Consider the following 20317-nt stretch of genomic DNA (forward strand, 5'->3'; position numbering starts at 1 on the left):
GATTTTAAAGTTCTACTTTTCAGGATTGGTTGAGATCTGCTTGTTGATTATTTGGATTGGTGTTCACCAGTACAAGTAACCTCTGCTGATTTTAACCTGCCCGGTGTTTACAAAATATATATTTTCATATTGAAGTGAATGGTTGCTGTAATTGACTCTTGCAATGTTGGTACATCTCTAGCCAGCAGAGGGCAGAATTGTAATTTTATTTTTGTGTTGAGGCCTTAGGCTTTGGTTGGTTGCACACAAGGTATGAGTCTATGAGGACAAAGAAGAAAATATATATTTCCTACTAGAATTAAACATTTGTGAACCCCCTTTTTTTTCGTTTTACATCCTGAGACTTTGTCGGCCTCACAAAGTAATCGTTCATGTGCAACAAATCCATCGGTTACAGTATTTGCAGCAAAGGTTTCTCACAAGATCTTTGGAATGTGACGTGTGCTCTTCTACTCCTAGACTTTCACACCAATTAGAAAAAATCCAAAAAGTCAGGGTTGGCTTTTGATTTTCAGTATTGTGAATGCAGACTGGTATTTTTTTTTTTTTTAAAAGCTGCACTGTTGTTACTTTAAAGCCTTTCTGATAGTCTCACACATTTGTGCAGGCTCCTTCTACACTTAAATCACTTAAAATGTGCATCAGAAGCTGCAGCAAGTCAGAACTTTACCAGCTAGAGAATGTCTCTAGCCCTTTCCTAATCAGTCCGACTGTGGCCCATCCCATTTATATATTGATTTTCATTCGTATCAATCAATTTGCATTACCTAGGTCAGCTTGCATGGCATCCAGCATTTTGAAATGTGTGTAGCCCCTCCCACTTTACCATGCAGGCCCCTCCCTCCCAGAATGATGGCATTGCATAGCAATGATAAGCGCAGAGACCCAGTAATGACATATAATGACAAAAATAGAAAAAGGAACTTGCATAAATCTTGATTTTCATATTTAGTTTGCCTTTATAAGCCATTAAAATCCAAATTGTACAATTTTCTGGTTTTACACTTTACAACGTATGCCGAACAATATTTTGTGGATTGCAACTGCACAATCCGGTTGAGCAAGGTTTTGTTACCTGTGTGTCCAGATTAAGAAGATGGAGCGCTAACAAAAACAATAGGTCTTAGGTATTTACCTCTCCTCAGTTACCCCATGCCACCAATACCAACCACTCTCCTCCCCATGACTGCAAATCTGCACCCAAAAGGTCATTTCTGCAAACCAGGCATATATTTGCTGCTGGAAACCAGGAAACGCTTAAACAATAAACAGGTTACCGGTTTTATTTCCAAATAAATAAATTCTATTCACATTTATTTTGGGAGTGCAAGCATGGATGCAAATTGCAAACATTAAGTCTCTTTATTTTACCAGCATGTGCCTGAATCCTACTGTATGTGGTGTAATTAAAGCAAGCGCAGACTAATATTTACATAAGAATACCTAGGACAACAATTGGGGCAGAAGAGCCTCTTCCCTCTTTTGTTTTAAGGCTGCACCATAAGCAAGGCCTTCCTTCACAGAGAGCAGGAGACGTGGGGTTAATGCTTTGCAATTTGCAGCTTGCCAGAGCGGAAGCTTCAGGTTTTTTTTTCTCTCTCCCTCTCTCTCTCTGTCTGTCTCTCTCTCTGTTGCTTTAAGGACAGTTTCACTCAGCCTTGGAGGATGGGGGAATAAAAGGTTTGTGGAACAGGGCTGGCATTTCTAAATTCTGCTCATGGGTCAAGGCTTTTCCTGTGTTATATTCCTAATAATAATGCCATTCATGCTGCTGCCTCCTTACACATGTGTTTGCTGCTCCAGGCTGCCTAGAAATTGTATACACAGGTTTGAATGTCTTGTTATTTTGTTGCTATTTCTGTTGATTACAATGTTACTTTTGTATTTGTCATCTCATGGAAAGTGACACATTTGTATTTTGTATTACACAAACAATCCTGTGTTGTGTGACTACACATGTAGAGTGACATTTTCACCGCCTTGCTTTTAATATACCATGGGTGAGAAAGGCCTAACTCTTAGCCTGTCTTTTTTTTTTCAGTGCACAGGATGGCTCCTGCCTGCTAAGTGCTGTACAAAGCTAATCTCTCAGGAAGTGCTTCAGCCAATGGCCTCCAGCATTACATCCGGATCCCAGAAAGCAACCAATCCTGCCTCGGCTTGTATCAGAGGATCCTGATCATCAGGCTCGGGTGCCAAGCCCTTTCTGTCTGAGAACTGAGAGACTGTCCTCCATGTTTTATAAGTAGTGACATAACACTGTTGTTAACAATGCATCCACAGAGGTAAGCCATACTTTTTTTTTTTTGTTAAGTTTATATCCATCTTTTGGACATACAAATTGTGCTTTTGCAGATTGTATCTCCATGACCTAGCGCACAAAAAAAAAAAGAAAAAAGCTCCCCAATGAGCAAGTGTTTGAAATTTGGGGGATCACATGGTTGGGTGCCATTAGCCACTGCTGGTGGAATGTGAACCTAAAAGGTGCAGAGAAGGGCACTCTTGCTCCTTTGCTTAGCCTTTTTTTTTTTCTAAGAGTGGAGGGGTTGTGCTCAAGGCCTCCCCCTTCACAAGGAGTATCTTTGCATTATTGTCTGTGTCACATGCTGCTGTGGGGAACATGGAGACTTACACAAACCAAGCATTGAATCAAGCAAAGGAATCTGGCAAAATCAGCTACAGGCAACTTTACCTTCCCCGCCACTAGAAGACAAGAGACACATAAATACAGGAATAGCACTTTCACCCCCACGGCTGCTGCAGGAACTCCACCACCACCAATGCCTGGCAGACATTTTGGGGCCTAGCTTGCATCTGTGGATTGCTAAAGCACTTTTCTCGGTTTTTTAAACGCCGCACATTGCAGACTCGCGCGGTCTACGGTTATCTTTTTTTTACCTTTTTTACTTTTATTCTGTTTTTGTGCTACTATACGTATTATTTTTCTGTACTCGGATCTATGCTTCACAGTGGCCCCGAACACAAGTAATATGGATGTCAAACAGTAAGTAGATAATATGACACTTAAATTAGCATGTACAATCTTTATTGTTTTTGTTTCAGAATGATTGTTTTATTTATGTGTGTTATGTTCAATGGTGGTGTTATTTAGAATCCTTCTTTGCTTTTATTAGACAATATCACTTAAAGGCTGTAGGCCTCTCTCAGACCACACAAAGGGTTAAACCAACATTTTTTATAGAAGTTTGCCTTTATGTTCACTTAACAGAAAGCACAAGGTAAGTTCGGAGTATTTTAGGTGCCTGTATGGGAAGGTGGACTTTTTTTTTTTATTAATATTTTCATTTTAACGTAGACAGTTAACCCCCCAGTGACTGTGTTCCCTGTGCATACGTGTTGCCTGTGCTGCCTAATTGATCTGCGTGTTGAGCTTTGACTTAACTTCCTGCCGTTTGCAAAAAAGTGAGGAACATTATTCTATTTTTATTTTGTGATCTCATGGCAGGATTTGTGTTTGTTTCTTTTAGACCTCTTTTCTGTAGTGCGGTGACATCAGAAGCTCCCCTGCAACGGTCTCTCCAAGCTTGCAGTATATAGAAAGGATGTGGTTTGCCTTCTTTTTGGCATTCTCAGATTTTTATCAGTGGGTTTAATTTTAGCTGCCGGTTTGTAAATGGAGGCTGACGCTTCTCCGCAGCTGGATTGAACAGTTTTTCGGATAAAAGCTATTAATGGCATGCCATTAACCCTCTCCAGTCCCCTCCCCCACCTTCCTCCCTGTCACAGGCTTCCCTGGGGGTAAACGGAGGCCCATTGTATTAGCTGTGATTGGTAAACAACTAATTTTTTTTAATGTTTTGCCTTTCCAGGAAGATTGTGTGACTCAGCATACACATAAGGTCTTTGCTTCTACTGCAATGTACACGTAGGCTGCAGTAAAATAGGCCTGAACAGTGTTCCTGGAAATGGCAAGTGTACAAAATGGATGCCACAGTCCTCATCCATCTTGTTAAGGGAGCTTTCTAGCCTTTCTGCTTTAAATACTTCCTGTTTATTAAGTCTGGTAGGACTTGAGGAGCAGTATCTTTTCAGGTTCTTGCAGTCTAATTAGCAAAAAGAGGTTTGATTACTCATAAATAATCAGTTCCTTCGGCATTGTCATACCAGACTATGCAAAAGGTCAAAGGCTTAGTCCCTGGTATTGCCTGTGGTCTTCCTGCACTATGAGCCCTTCTCATACTGATATATCAGGACTTGTTCTGCACTCTCTCTTTTTGGAGGCAGCCATCTTGGTAGTGGTGCCATCTTTGCTTTTTCATGCCTGATAACTTATGATATGATTAATAGTAGGTGATAGCGGTGAAGCAAGCGCAGACCCACAGAATGAAAGAAGCAGAAGCAAGGAACTTTTTGCACTGCAGATCTTCAGGTTCAGCTTCCTCTCCAGCAAGGAGAACAGCCAGCAGAACAGTAGTGACATCACCAAATATCAGCTTGCAAGAGGCCGCAGTGCCTTAGAGGATCTCACATTACATATTTACAGCAATGAAGCCTAAAGCAGACCCTTTGTCCTCCTGAGAAATAGCAGGGCACTTCCTATGCATATTCCTTCCATGTTTTTCCATCTGCTTTGGTGGGGGGTGGGGAACCTTCAGTAGAGCAGACCTTCCAATTGCAAGGAAAATCTGCCCTAAAACACATTTTCTGGATATTTTCGGGTCAGTCCAACTCCTCATTTCCTTTTTATGACCACAAAAATTCACTTTCCCATTCTTTTTTTTACCTGTATATTATTAGAGTAGCATGACTGTGAAGAAATAGTTTTGGTGCATGCAGAGGGGCTGGCCCTAGTTGGACATTCTTAGCTTCTTGGTTAACAAGCAACTCCCAACTACTGGACTTTTAATGACCCATCATAGACCATTGCTATGTTTGTTTGTTTTTTAATAAAATCCATCTTACTGATTTATTTTTCATTCTTTATTTATGATTCTGATCCCATACACCCTCTTTGCAGCCACCACCTATCTACAAGCACCCAGTCAATGGCTGCATGGCATTTCTAAGGGTGGGTTTCTATTAGCCGAGTGGGCCTTTTTTGGGTAATGTATGGTAGTATGGCTACTCGTAGTCACCTTTGGAAACCCATATGACAAGGTGACCATGCAGAGGCACCACTGAGAAATGCAGGCAAAGCATAGAGTAACCTCTAAATGTTCCTCTAAAATCCCTAAATTATCGCCTTCATTAATGGATCTCTGATTAGTTTAATAAAGCCTTCAGATTCAGTACTTTTTAAAGATTGCATGATGTTTTTTAATGAAAGGGTTTAGGTCTACTTTACACTCATAATGATCCAACCCATTGTCCTTGATTTCTTAAAGTTCTCCAAAGCTGGAGATAATACACTTTCATCAGTGAAGCTGGGTAATCCAGCAAACCTGGAATGGATTTCCTAAAAGTTGTTAGCTATTTGTTAGCAAATGTTTTCAATCCTGGACCAGATCCATTCCCGGTTTCCTGGATCACCCAGCTTCACTGATGAAAGTGTATTCTCTCCAGCTTTGGAGAACTTTCATAAATCAGGGTCATAGTGTCATCAGGCAAAGTGCTTGGGTGTCAGTGGGTTTGTTTGATTACTAAAACTTTATTTAATATTCTGGGGTGTTAGCCATATTGTCGGCTCATTTTAGAAGAGGGGACAGTATGCAGCAAATATTGCATACTACATCTCAATTTGTGCAGATTATATGAGCAGTTCTAAACTGTGCTGGCAGCAAAATCTGCAAAAAGTAAATAATATGCCACCAACAGCCTTGTTCAATAATAGAAACCTGTAGGCTTGCCAAACTTTAAAAGTTAGCCTTGGGTGCATTAAAGTACAAAAGTCTTTTGTACACCAGTCTCAATACGTGCCACATCCTGATACTGTGTGATGCACAAGTCTCTAAAACGTTAAAAGTAAACACAATATTTCCTCTACCTGCTCTTACTAAGCCAAAATCCTTCTTCCATTTGTGTCTCACATGCTCCTCCCCCTCTGTCACTGCAGATCACAGTGGGAGGGGGCAGGGACTGGGACAGTGCTGAAATGGGTGTGGCCAGGTGCTGATTGACAAGCTATAGGCCAACAATGCTGATACACCCCCCCTACAATGTCTTCACATCCCACTAAGGAACAATTTACATAAGAGTGACAACTCTGCTCCAAATTCAGGAGCAGTGCAGCATCAATGCCCCACTGTCACAGGAATGTAGGTGGGCTTCACTAGCAGGATTATCAGACATCAGGGGGACTGTAAGTGTAGGTGTACATATTACGAAATTTTCTGGCCCTATTTTAATGGAAACCACAGTTCTTTTTAAACAGACAGGCGTCGTCTTGCTTTATCAGTTAGAAAGCCTCTTAGAATCCCCAGAACCCGAGATAATTGTGCTCTGGTTGATAACCAGTTAACATGAACCCAAGAATCCACCACCTGATTTGCTGCTAGATGCAGCCTGCAGCCCCTTTGGCCCTAAAGGAGATGGGCCAATTATCAATCAAAAAACTGTGTGGGCCATAAGCCATGTCTTAGGGTATCCCCAGGTGCTGTAAAGATGATCTGAGCTGCTAAATAGGCACCAGAGTCACTTTTACAAGTAATGACCACATTGTTTATTGAACCTCGCACTGCCCATGTGCAGGGATTTGATTGGGTCCCACTGCAGGAGAGGAAGGGAAGATGGCAGCCCTCCCTTTAGCGATTCATCTATTCTGTGGGTACTCATATGCATCAGCCGAGGCTTTAGTAAGGTAAGGCTTCTTCATGTGACCCTAGGAACATAATAAAGGCCCAGAATAAAGTTTCTTAAATACTCTTCAATTCATGTTTGCTTTGAGTACAGCAACCTGGCACAGACATTTAGATTCTGGTTAGTGGTTAGCATGCTAGCCTTTGCAGCACTGGGTCCAGGTTTGAATCTCGGCCCGGATACTACTATCTGCATGGAGTTTGCATGTTCAAAGGTTTCCTCCCACATTCCAAAAACATACCGTTAGTTTAATTGGCTTCCCCCCAAAATTGACCTTAGACTGTATTAAAGACATATGACTATGGTAGGGACATTAGATTGTGAGCTCCTTTAAAGGAACAGTTAGTGACATGACTATGGATTTTGTACAGCGCTGCGTAATATGTTGGCACTATATGAATACCCTATAATAATAATAATAATTTAAGATACTTAGGAATTCAACTCTCTGCCCTGATTCATTTTCTAACACTGGCCATTGTATCCAGTCATTCATCTACTTGTGTTGATGAGACAAGGAAAAGATCTTTCTCTGTTCGTATAAATTTATTTGCCGTTAAATCGTCTTGCTGCTGGCCCAGCATTATCCTCGTACATATGCTAGATTTTTCCTGATCATTGTGTTTGAAAATCTAGTGTTTGTTCATCATTCTTTCAATGTAGTTAGCGTTCGGCCATGCGGCTCGGGACCACTTTAGTTTACTATGTGGAGGAAGTAGCAGGAAGTCTTCTGCTTGCTCACCTTTCTCTGTAGAACAGAACAATTGTCTATACAACATTTATTTGTTTTTAATTTTACCAATTATTTGCAGCAACAGTCTATGCAAGGCTCTATCACAGGCCCTAAGGGTTAACCTAGCCCTGTTGGAATCTTGCAGCTTCCTCCACACTGACACACAATGGACCTTTCCCTTATAAAGCTTTAGGAAATATTAAAGCTTGGATAAGGGCTCTCCAGGCCAAGCTCATTTACCAAACCCTGTTTCTGACACACAAACAGGCCGAGTAAAAAATGTCTGCATTGCACCAAGACGTCAGAGGAAGCAAGAGAGAGAAAAAAAACCCTTCAAATTCCAGTCCTTTATAAACCAATCAAGTGTCCTGAATCACTGCTACACCAATGACAAGCCAGATCTACTGAACTGCTGACATTGGAGAAAGCAGAAAGGCGTTCTGGAACGTTCTTCATGTCCCTGTCATGTGAATGTGTGTTTCACTGCCAGCCAAAGCTGGTTTTCTAAGAGGGGAATTTGTGGAGGCGGAAGATTATTAATGCATGTGAGTGGATCGCTGCATGTTAAGTTTTCTTCATACATCATACGAAATTATAATTCATTTACATTATAGCAACCGCCTACTCGTTTAGTCTTCACATGTGTGTAAATGATGTGTTTTGCTGCTGCTAGAAGCCTAACTGGGACAAGATTGTCACACATTTTGTAAAGCAACAAAATAATGCTTTTCTAGTTAGCAAATGCTAGCGGAGGTACCGAAATGCTATTTGAAACCGGTGGCCTTATATTCTATGCTGCTAATAAAACAAAGATGAGTCAAGGTAAAGAGGACCTGTCAATAACTTTATAAGGTTATTTTAGGTCTGATCTATGGCAGAGATAAGTGAGAACAGTCATACCACCTTCCATCACTCCATATTATTGGGAAACAGGATTTAAATAGCGCCAACCTACTACACAGCGCTGTACATTAAATAGGGGTTGCAAATTACAGATAGTGACACAGGAGGACCTGCCCCGAAGAGCTTACAATCTCAAAGAGAACCTTACAGCATCCCAGCCCTGCTTCTCTAGGGGTCTAAGGGATACAAATCTATGAGCCCACTTGTTTCCCTTGGATCACTTGTTAGGAAAAAAGTTTGGCATTTGCCAATAATTGTTCGAGAGATTGATCAAGAATGACCAATAATAGATTTTCATTTAGTTTAAAGTTTTTATCAAATGTTTAATCCATTAAAGGAATTCCATAGTTTGTCCGGCCTATGTGTAACCAGAGTTAGGTCAGGAAACATATTTTATGATTTTCTGAAATTTTCATTAGGGAATGCAGCTTGCATCCATAACCTGGCGCGGGCATTCCCTCTGCAGAGCAAACAACATGGCAGCTGTCTTCATAACATCAGCGGCTGTGTGAGAACATGAAGTAACCCTGATCTTTAGTTTAATGGTGACGTTCCTGGACTTATTGTATGAAAGAATCCCAATGAAGGAAAGTTAGGGTTGCCTATATTCCTGAGCTTTACAAGCCTTACCCGACGTATACACTATGGGGCCTACTTATACAGCAGTAAAGTTGCTGAAACATTCGCTTGAATCAACTACTGTCATTGAAACACATGGACCCGGAAGATTCTGCACCAGGGAACGTGTCGGTGAATACCAGATTATAAATAGACCCCATGTGATTGGTAGGCATAGACCCTCTATGGTCTTTTCAATTTATTATGTGATCATTATATAATTCACAATCTTTCCTTTCCATATGTCCCTCAGCAATCATGTGTGTTGATACTTTTAGTTGTAGATATACTCTAGAAGCCAGCGCTGTGTAATATGTTGGCGCTATATAAATCCTGTTTAATGTGGGCAGCATGGTAGCTCACAGGTAGCACTCCGGCCTTTGCAGAGATGGGTCCACCGGTTCGAATCTCCACCAGGACACTCTCTGCGCTATCTGTTCTCCCCGTGTTGGTGTGGGTTTCCTCCGGGTACTCCGGTTTCCCCCACATCCCAAAATCATGCAGTGAGGTTAATTGGTTTCCCCCCCAAAAAAAAATTGGCCTTAGACTGTGATAAAGACATATGACTATGGTTGGGACATTAGATTAGGTTAGGAAGTTAGATTGTGACCTCCTTTGAGGGACAGTTAGTGACATCACTATGGACTTTGTACAGCGCTGCGTAATATGATGGCACTATATAAATACTGTATAATATTAATAATAATAGAAGAAGCTGCACAGATATATTCTGATCTGTGGGGTCAATGTACCAAGAAATGTACCGTATGAGAACCAGGCTAAACTTAATTCTAATTATAGCTGATCACTCTTTCACACTTCATAGTCCTGGGTACATTTTGTTCATCTAAAACAATAAATCTGTCTGTGTTAACAGTTGTAGACGTGAGATAATGTCCGTTCAGTGATAATCTTATGTCTGTGGGAGGCCTTCAAGTGCAATTCGTTGTGCAGGTTAGGTTGGATACACAAGTCAAATCGCTCTTGCCTAAGACGAACAGTCGTGCTCGTCCCGGGAGAAAATCTGACGTGTACAGTAGTCCCCGGATGTCGATCCTCGGCACATCGATCAGGATAAACCACTATGCATGTCAATGGAGGAGCACTCGATCATCGTCCCCTCTCCATAGAGCAGGATATCATTATGTGTACAGCCCTCGTCCATTCTTATGGCACTGGAAACCATCATGAAAGATTTTTTCCAGCGATAATTATACTTTAATTAAATAATAGGTGTACAAAGCATTAGTCAATGTTAGGGTGATGATAATCCCTGTGCGTCCTCTGATTAGCATTCCTGTCTGACATCATTTTTTTTTAGCATTTTACGGAAGGTATCGGGTTGTTTTTAAAGGCCAGTAACTGGTTTTACCACTCGTGCACCATGAAATTTCACAGCTTAGCCTTTGTTTGTTTGGTGTTGTCCTGTGTAGATTCCAATAGCCAGATGAGTAAATTTATCAAATTGTATCCAGCTTCTATTAGAGCAAAAAGGCCTTTAGACAATGTTAACCCACCATAAACCATTTCTGTCGTGTTGTTGTGTCGAAGGAAAATGTCGCTTTAATCTGTCTGGTCAAGCCCATCCCGAAATATCTGTTTTTGCATCTTTTTTTCTTCCATTGCAAGCCTTTCTATTTCATTAACCAAATTTGTACACCCCCCCCCATATTCTTTTTACAGCAGTGACCCCATATTCTTGACCCAAATGGCGTCTCATGTTTCAGATATGAATTATATATGAACATAGCTGCATCACATGTTACATATACGTGACTGTTAAAGCACACGCATGTACATCACATAGGAGAGTAAAGTCTATTAGTGGTTACCTCTCACATAGGGAGAACAGAAAGTCACAGTAATAGACTATATAAACCCTTGGGGGTACGCACGCCATCTTAATACTCCATAACCATGCACAATGAGTCTTGGCTGGTTGATTAGCTTAGCTGAGGGAAGGTTTCCATTATCTTAGCGTTTGTGAGTTTATCTGTTATCTGTTTGTTGCATGGCCTGTTTTTCTTCTTTTTTTTGGGGCTCCAGAGCTGTGAATTCCTTTTAAATTGCATTGTCCACTGCCAGCTTTGATGTTCTCTTTTGAAGTTTGAGTCCTCACACCTCAGCTTTTGTACACAGTTTTGCAGGGTGGAGGAGACTGTGTCCTTAAGCTACGTACACACTTCCAATTATTATCGTCGGAAAACGAACGACGAACGTTCCTGCTCGATATACACGAACGATCGTATAGCACCGATCCTGCACATAGAAGTAACGACACGATCGTTCGTAGATATTGTACACACAATAGATACGATCGTTTGAGCGATAGAGGAACTATGTGCACGACAGGAAAGTGAACGAGCGTTCGTTCATTACGCATGCTCAGCCCATGGACGATCAACGAACGACCGTACACACGAACGATGTTCAACGATCGTCGCCCAATCCGATCCGCCGGTCCGGTCGTTCGTTTCCAACAATTTTCCTCGTTCGTCGGCGTCGTTGGTTACTTTTTTACGAACGATTTTTTGCCCAATCGATCGTTCGTCGTTCGATTGGAACGATAAAAATTGGAAGTGTGTACGCACCTTTAGATGCATGTACAATCATTACAGTGCATTAACTGATAATCAAGGTGCCGACTATCAGTGCACCGAACATAGAAAGGTTTTCATGGATTCCCATATTCGGCTTTATTGTTATTGTCTAATAAGTATGAGAAGCCACCAATGTTCCTTAGATCCAGGAATTAGAACCCAACCTGCCTTGGAAAGTAAAATCTGATAGTAATTAAAGCATATACAGAGGACTACAAATTCACAAAGCAAAGCCCCTGAGGAACATTGCAACATTGGCTGCATTGGGTTTCATAGAACTATTGCATTAGTTAGTATCACAGTTGTAATGTTTGCTAGATTACCAACTTAATAACTGGTTTGACTTGTTGCTTGGATTACTTTGTTAGCCTTTGTTCTTTAAATTGGTTAAATACTTTGCAAATAAAAGGGGTGAAAAGTCTTAGCAGAAATGGACTGCTGCTCCCTGTGTGGAAGCAGCGGTCTTTCTGCAGAGGTTTGCCATACCCCCTGTTGGGTCTGAGCTCACTGATCAGCAATGCTTATGCTCCCTGGTGACTAAAGAGTGCAAGCTTTGATTTGGGTTGGGGTTGTTGGACCTCTGCGGAGAGAGCACTGGTTGCATATAGAGCGCAAGGATTCTTCTCCAACTACATAGGGACAGGTGAGAGGTTTTTATGCTGAGTCAGCAGCTGCTTTCTAAAGAGAATTACCTAAGAATTTCCACACATGTTGTTTTAATATGCCTGGAATACATTTTGTTGATATAAGCTAAAAGTTCAGCTGGCTTTTGTTTCTTGGTTTAAATGCCCATTTGCAAAGAAAAACATGGAATCTGTACAATGTTGATTCCTTTTTCCAAGGCCTGAAATGAGAAAATTAGCAGTCGTTCATCTTGCTTTGTCACGTGGCTCCTAATCTAGCAGAGCGTTTTGCTCTGGAAAGCCCCCGGCTCTTACCAACCTGGTGTTATGGAGAAAAATTCCCAGAAATGGCAAGCTTGCAACAACTGACCGCCACTAATTGTGCACGCTGATGACAAGAAAGACGGGGAGTTTTTCCTGTAATCTGTTCATTTCATGGCAGTGATCACATCTCCTGAGAAAACAGTATATAGTAATAAAAATGTTATATCCCAAACCAAGCAAGCTTTTTAGTGAGCAAAGTGTAACGATCTAATAAATTTCCATTTTTTTCTATTATAAATGTGAGAAATACAACCTGACCGATCACTGTATCTTTCTTTGAATTATCTGGGTCAATAAAGTCTCCATAGAACGCAAGGTATCTATCTTAATCTAATCTAGCACAAATTGCAGCTCGGTGGTTAGCACTCCGGCCTTTGCAGCTCTGGCTCCCAGGTTTAGATCTTGGCCAGGACACTATCTGCATGGAGTTTGCAGGTTCTGCCCGTGTTTGTGTGGGTTTCCTCCGGATACTCCTTCCACATTCCAAAAACATGCAGTTAGGTTATTCGGCTTCCTCCAAAAATTGATCTTAGATTGTAATAAAGACATATTACTATGGTAGGGACATTAGATTGTGAGCTCCTTTGAGGGAGAGCTAGTCACATGACTATGGGCCTTGTACAGCACTGCGTAATATGGTGGCGCTATATAAACACTGGATAACAATAACCAGGGGGCATTTTACATTTTAGCTTAGTGGATGGAGCCATGGAAAACATTTCTTTAATCTCCAGATATGGCCTAATAGGCCCAGAGCAAATTATTTCAAACTGCATCCAGGTATTTAAGGCTTTTTGGCCCTCGTTAGGAAATAATAATGAAATTCCTTATATACTGGAACATTCTAGAAATCTCAAGATGTGATAACATTGTGTTTGGTTGGATTTGCAATATGTGGGGGCTGTACTTTTCATGCTGCAAAAATGCACAGAACTGACCTTTTTTTTGCATCTATTTTACATTATTGAACCGGAGTATTAAATTTCCCTGGTACAGGCCTGTACAACCATGACACAATAAGGAAGGGGGTCACCTTAAGTTTGCCTACAGCAACATGGCAGCGACAGTCTATCTGGCAAAGGATCGATGTGCAAACCTTTCGTGTTTGCAGCATCCTAATGTGCCGGTGGAGAAGGAGGGGGCATTCTGCAGTCATCCCCAGCAACAGTCTGGGAAAAAAAAAATTCAACCTAGTCAATAAATTCCAGTTTCTGTTGACGCTGCCCAGTGGGTTCGGAGCCTACAGACGTACAATCATTCTCCTATCTGACTGTCATTGTGTGAATTGGACACATTTGTAGACTCCTTTATAGGGTAAGGGTTGTTGTTTTTCTATTGTGGCTTATGTTGTGTGTCCAATTCAAATGCAAATCAAGCTTTGAGGAGTTCTTCTTTAATGTTGGTTCCAGGGCGATAGAGAACAAGGTAGGGGTATCTTCATGGTCCTACTGATCCTCAATCTGAATTTGGGACTTGAAGGCCCTATAATGGCTGCCTGCACATCACAGCTGCCGAATCCCTAGTGCGCTTTATATACAGCATAGGTTTAGTACCCAAGTGTCGGGGGCACCCTGTTTTTGCAGCAGTTTGTTCACATCTTGTGCAAATATTAAGAAAACCTGCACCGGGGCCACCATTGGTTGATAATAACATAATTGAGCATTTGGGGAAACATCTCTAGATAAGGACACGTCTTCTCCAACCCACCCAGAATATTCTTTTCCCACTTCTCTCCCCATATCCTCATCCAGATTCAACCTTTGTTCCGGCCGAGTGTGTTGTGCAAATCATACCGGTCTGTCTGAATTTTTCTCTCTAAACATTTGGTTTTCATCTACAACCCCCTGAAATCCAAGGCGATTCCCCTTTGGTGGTGTTCTGGAGCCGGCGGGGGAGATAGCACTTGAAGTCCACATATGCCCTTATTGTATAAACTGCTTCCATTTTAGTTACAGTGCAGGAATGGGGCAGTGCAGTGCTGCCAGACGCCATTTTAAGAGCCTGCACAAGTTCCACATCCAGCGATGAGTAAGACTGTGATAGGTGAGTGTTTCTGCTAAGCCTGACCTGCCAGCAGCACATCCATTTACACACTTAGGTTGCAGTGATATGTTTTGCATTAGGGTTTGCTTCATCTGGAACAGAGATTGTGCATGACTTGTGCTGTCACACCTTGCAGACATGTTGCAAACATTCTCATTAACCTGCTTATACCAGGAGCATGCACTGTGATCACAAAACAATGAAATCTCTTGATCATTTTATGCTTTAAAACTAGACAGATGTTGCATGCATAGCAAATGCAGAGTAAAAGCCAGACCCTGGTAATGTTCCTTGAACTGGTTAATGCCAAGCAAATACCATTAAGGGAAATATCTCAGGTGATGATTGACAGCTAGGCAGCATCAAGGAGTCCACTTACCCTTCTCTCATACCTGATATTGTTTTTCTTCCAGTATTGATCAGTAGATAATTAATCACGCAGCGGGATCACTTATCAATAATCCTAACTATAGATGCAATAACATGTCTCAGTATATTTCTATCTGTACAAGGCAAAACAAATGCACAGTAACCCTTTCTTCTTCCTTGCACATCTTGGAGTGTCAGATAGCAAATTCTTCTTCTGGAAAAAAAAAAGGAAAAGCCTCCCTCCCCCATCAATCTTACCTTACTGAGGCTGCTGCAGCTCTGGCATCGCAGAGGTTATTACAAGTCTATGTATCCATATTGGCCAAGAAGCTCTTGTACATGACTAAGATGTAAGGGACTCTCCATAAACTGACAATGATTGCAGAAAGAATTGCCTAGTGATCTGAAGAGGAAAGGATGTTTTGTATCATATTCAGAGGTGTCTTGAAGATGCTCAGGGGGGGTGACAGGGGAGTTTATTTGTTTTATTAAAGCTGTTTTATAATCTCTTCAGCTTGCTGTATCCTTGCTTGATGCAGACGTTCTTCCTTTGCAGAGTCCTGTGGGTTAGAGCCCTGTCTTCTGAATACTGGAACCACAAAGTGCTGTTTATCTGCCACTTTGATGATAGCTTCCACTTCTGCCTGTGTATAGAGAATGGCTTGTCCCCCCTTCTCAACCTATTTATTCCTATATGCATGCTGAAATGTTTGATTTATTGCAGAAATAGAATGACTTATGTTATTTTTTATGGGGCAATATATGGGTGCCTTATACATCCCAGAGACAGCAGGGTTAAAACTAGAACCATCACCTGCATTGTCTGTATCTATCACTGCAATGCTTGCAGGGGATGTTTTAGGCTTTTTGGTCCTTGAATAAATGTCTTGTGTATGTTGACATAAATGTCTCACCTGTCCCCCTCCTTTTCTCCTTACAGTTTGGCAGAGGAAGAAGTGAAGACTGAGCAGGAGGTGGTGGAGGGAATGGATGTCACAACTCGGTCTAAAGGTGAGGATTTTTCTTTTTATCGAGATTTTAGCACAGTGCAGCGTCTTGTCGTGTGTATGTTATATTTGGATTATTAGATGTGAGCTTTGGCTTCTTTGTAGATCCTTTAAGAACAGCATGCACACATGTGTAAGATGGAAGCAGGTTTGCTCCTTTGGGATACAAAGGAATGTTTTTCTTTACCAAACTCACTTCCTATTGGTAACTCTCAGGTACCTCTGCTGGCGCGATAGTGGCACTGTTGCTGATAGCAACCATTAAGCTTTCTTTTCTAATTGGGATGAAGCAATGATTCTGTTTAATGAATCTTTGCATATATAAAAATAGCAGAGTTTCAAATACAAGTTCATATTTAACCTCAGGGAATCTTTATCTGTTTGTGTGTCAGTGATAGACATTGCTGGAGTTTATAGTAATCCTGCACTGGGAAAGTATGTAGCATGCTATTACTGCTATTACATGCTATTACTGAACTTGGCTGCCTTGCCTATTGTAGAATTCAGTACTGTGCTGACCTGGAACAGGTATCTTCCAGATCTGTCACATACTACATACTTGTTGCAGGTAATTTATTACACAGAATGCACATGCGTGTAAAGCCATCCTCTTCAGACTGCCCATATGTGTGTGGATTGATCCACTTGCAATGATTCCACCTCAGATGAGGGTGTGCCGCCTGACCTGCAAGAGATTGGGCATTGCATGGTGAACAAAACCTGGTCTTTGTAGGTAGTTGGCAACCATCCATACAGCAGGGGAAACATTTAAAGAATCTTTTAGGAGCTGATTTGCACACTATCTGTAAAACATTAGTGTCTTCACATGTCACAAGCTCACTTTCTGAAACAATAAGCCTTGGGTGCAAACTAGTAGCAAAAGCTGCTATTTTTGCATACAAGGCTTAGCATTTCATAGGGTCCTATGAGTCTAGTGGCATACAAAGCCACCCACGTGGGCCTAGGTTATTACAGAAATGCAAGGCAGTAGCTTGATTTTGTGTACCAGTCAGAGGAATCTTAGGGACATTTTTGACATGATATTTTTGTCTTTCTATAGGATTACAGGGCCCGCAGCTCCAGTTGGTCCAGCCGTGACCACTGATGAGGTTTGCATCACAAGGAAAACCATTAGCAATTTGTGAAATGCTGCTTGCCTGGCTTTCATTCTGTCTGTCCCAGAACAAAAATAAAAATAAACACTTCAGACTTATACTATTACAGTGCTCAACCCAGACATTTTTTAAGCTAGGTGGTGGACCCTATACTGTGACCCTGTATTGAGACTGCTGGGTGGTTTCTGAAAAGTGCTGGGTGGTGCGCCCAGCTAAAGCGGGCCGAGGACAACACTGTCATACCTGTTCACTTTCTTTTGTGATGGCCAGTGGAAGCCTTTTGTATTCTTCTCGTTATTATTTACTTTATTTGTACTCTCCGTGTACTGTTCTATTATCACTAAAAAGTGGTAATTTCAGTATGTTATGAAACTACTAAGATGGTGGTCTCACCCATAAGGTTGGTTTGGGAACCACATCTGTGCCTGAAATCGGGAGCATACATTTTGTTTATACCGAGATCCTAAATTTGTATATTAAAACATAAAAGATAAGTTATGAATTCTAGCAGTGCAAGAAACTTACTGTACTGTAGAATATCTAGGGCTGCCTCTTGTTTATTTCTTTGTGTAAGCTTATACATTTGTGTCTTCCTGTGTGTGTTACCACATGAAATGTTAAGAAGCAGCGTGTACAATCTGTAGGCTAAATAAAGACGTGTGATTGCGTGTCTTTCCCCTGGCATGTCCTCTGTGTACATGTGCTGTCCTGTGTGTTCCTGCGGCTTAGTAATACACCAAGAATGCATTACTCTGCCCAGAGCAGTGGGCCTCTCCGCTCCTAAATGTTTGGCAAGAGCAACCCATTGGATTTAAAGCTGCACCGGATAACGATGGTTAGAACTGGAATGGATAAACGTGGCCGGTAAAAATGTTCAGCACTGTAAACCAACACATTGCACACTTCAGGGTCCTACTACTCGCCTCTGTGTCCCACTACAACTCTTAGGGGTGTGGGCTCTTTTGCTCTATGGATAGTACAAATGGCTCATTATTATTGTAGGGCGTTGATAACAAAAATGAAGGCTTTTTAGGCTGGTGGGGACAGGCCAAGGCACCTATGAACATTCTTTTGGCTTCTGGTTCATCCGAGCACCCTATGGGGTCATTGGAGGAGACATGTGAGCACAGATAGATGCCCGCAATAAAGAGCAATTGTTGGTTTACAATGTTATTCAACCCCAAGTTTACCTCAATCTGTTTGTTATGTTATGAAGCAGTGAGGACAATTTAATAAATGAGGCCGAGTGCTTTTCCAATCTTCTCCATCTGATAGAACTCATTTTGGGCAGACTCTTTGCAGGATTTCTCTGACTTCCTGTAATCTGAAAGTTATGGAAAAGGTCAGGAGCAAAGTATTTTCCACCCGTTGGTGGGTGTAATCGAAAAATGGTAACGAGAGGGTTACCAACAGAATATTTTCTTTTACCGTATGAAGGCTCACGTTGGAGAATGTGATATCCTGGTGATCGGTGTATTTAGAAGCATCAGAAACAAACTTTTAAGTGTGCTATATCCTTTTTTTGGAACATAGGAGAGTTTTCTCCATACAAAACAAACCGTTCATCCTGCAAACACATTTTTGTACATTAGGTTCAGGGTACGCCCCATGCAAAGTGAATGATTATATTTTATTAAAGTGTTTTGGCATAACCAAAACAGCAAACATGCATTACTTCTGTCCATTCAGCAGAAAAGGAAATGCCCTTAATTAAGCAGTAGTGACGGATTCTAGGATCGTGTTAGTGAGTGCTGGTTTAGCTCCATTTTTTAGGAAGGTTATATTTTGCAGACACCATTTTGTTTACTTCCTCAGCGGTGTCCTTAAAATGGAGTCCTGGAAGAGTTTTGGCAGAGCTGTGCAGAGCTGTGCAGTCTCCAATTTATTGCGTGTTAGTCTTATCTGTTGACCAGCCTGCACATCTGGGATTCCGGCTTCTGCTAACAAATGGGTAGGTTATTTTCCACTCACAAAAATGGCATCAAAGAGAAAAGGTATTGACTGGTGTGTGTTAATGAGGAAAGCAGTCAGTATCCACAAAGGAAAATGTAAATACCCCATCAGTCTAGCTATTCATAAATTAGGGATTGAGAGGCTGGGAGGAACTCGGAGGCTGATTTATAATATTCCAAGCAGATATGGAAGACAAAAAGAAATAATGCAGCTCTGTATCTGTGAATATATCATCAAATATTTTATTTTTTTCACTGTCTAGTCCTAGCTAATAATTTATAGGTTTGCATGGTTAGCTACCACCGTCTAGCCTGAGGCTTTGGGGGGGAGGATTTCCTGTTCATAGCAAAGTCAATGAAAGCTCCTCTTTTCCCCCCAAACACCACACTTCACGTTACGTGCTTATCCATGCATGTGTAGGAAAAAGCTCATGGATTTCCTGTGTTGTAAGGGAGATTTGTAGAGATTTCTCCATGGCTGCTTGCTCTTGCCTTTCACAGCTACCTTAACTTTACGTACGTCTCACTGGAATCATTTACAATATCAGTCGTATGGTAAAGCTTTGCCACACTTACCCAGCACAACCGTCGGGATTTTTTACCTGATATATAGTTGGTATTTTTTATAGTGTGGAATTCGCTTCACTTCGGGCCCATAGGCACCTAACAGCCCTACAAATTACAGGATATTTGCTTATGGAATCAGCAAGACCCTGCATATTCAGATTTTAAGTTCGAGCAGGCTTTTTTATTCTACCACCTTTCTTGGGCCTTCAACCACCCCAAATCCCTAGTTGTCATTGAAATACATTGGAACAATTAAGATGCAGGTATCAGAAGGCTCATGTGGTGTCTCAGGACGGTCTGCTATTCAACAGCTTAAAATAGAATTTAACCCCTGTTACTTCCCTGTACCTGTTTCCTCAAAGGGCGCCGCCATCTTCTTCCTTCATTGACCATCTCCGTTGCGCGGCTGGGTGTAACTCCTGCGCGGGTGTTCAATCTTTACTGGCATGCGCACAAGAAACGCCTGGTATCCTGGCTACCAAAGTTGACATTGCACATGCGCAACCCAAGCAGGTAAAAGGGATTATTGCAGAAGAGACATCGCCTGTGCCTTTCTGCAACATGACCGGCCTGATCGTGGATTCCTAAAAGTGCAACGCCAGTTCCGTCCTAAATGGGAATGTATTAAAGCCATGCAAGCAGTTGAGTTATGTTTCCCAGCACTTTGTATTATAGCGGCTGGCAAGCAGATAATAAAGGGTAAATAT

General features: G+C 41.5%; 1 protein-coding gene across 7 annotated transcripts in view; it reads left to right on the top strand.

Moving 5' to 3' along the window:
* The window catches only part of ZMYND8 (zinc finger MYND-type containing 8), a 64722-nt gene that overhangs the window by 4473 nt on the left and 39932 nt on the right, over positions 1–20317 (top strand). For 3 of the 7 annotated variants that reach the window (XM_072414125.1, XM_072414118.1, XM_072414124.1), the window contains exons 1-3: positions 1545–1680; positions 2042–3004; positions 15910–15980. In XM_072414125.1, the coding sequence (XP_072270226.1) occupies positions 2991–3004; positions 15910–15980 (85 nt within the window). In that variant the 5' untranslated portion in view covers positions 1545–1680; positions 2042–2990. Of the gene's footprint in view, positions 1–1544; positions 1681–1763; positions 1828–2041; positions 3005–7837; positions 8035–15909; positions 15981–20317 lie in introns of those variants that run through there. The other 4 variants (XM_072414121.1, XM_072414119.1, XM_072414120.1 and 1 more) reach the window with 4 other exon arrangements.

The sequence above is a fragment of the Pyxicephalus adspersus genome, chromosome 6 (assembly GCF_032062135.1).
Source record: "Pyxicephalus adspersus chromosome 6, UCB_Pads_2.0, whole genome shotgun sequence".
In the NCBI taxonomy this organism is placed as follows: Eukaryota; Metazoa; Chordata; class Amphibia; order Anura; family Pyxicephalidae; genus Pyxicephalus; species Pyxicephalus adspersus.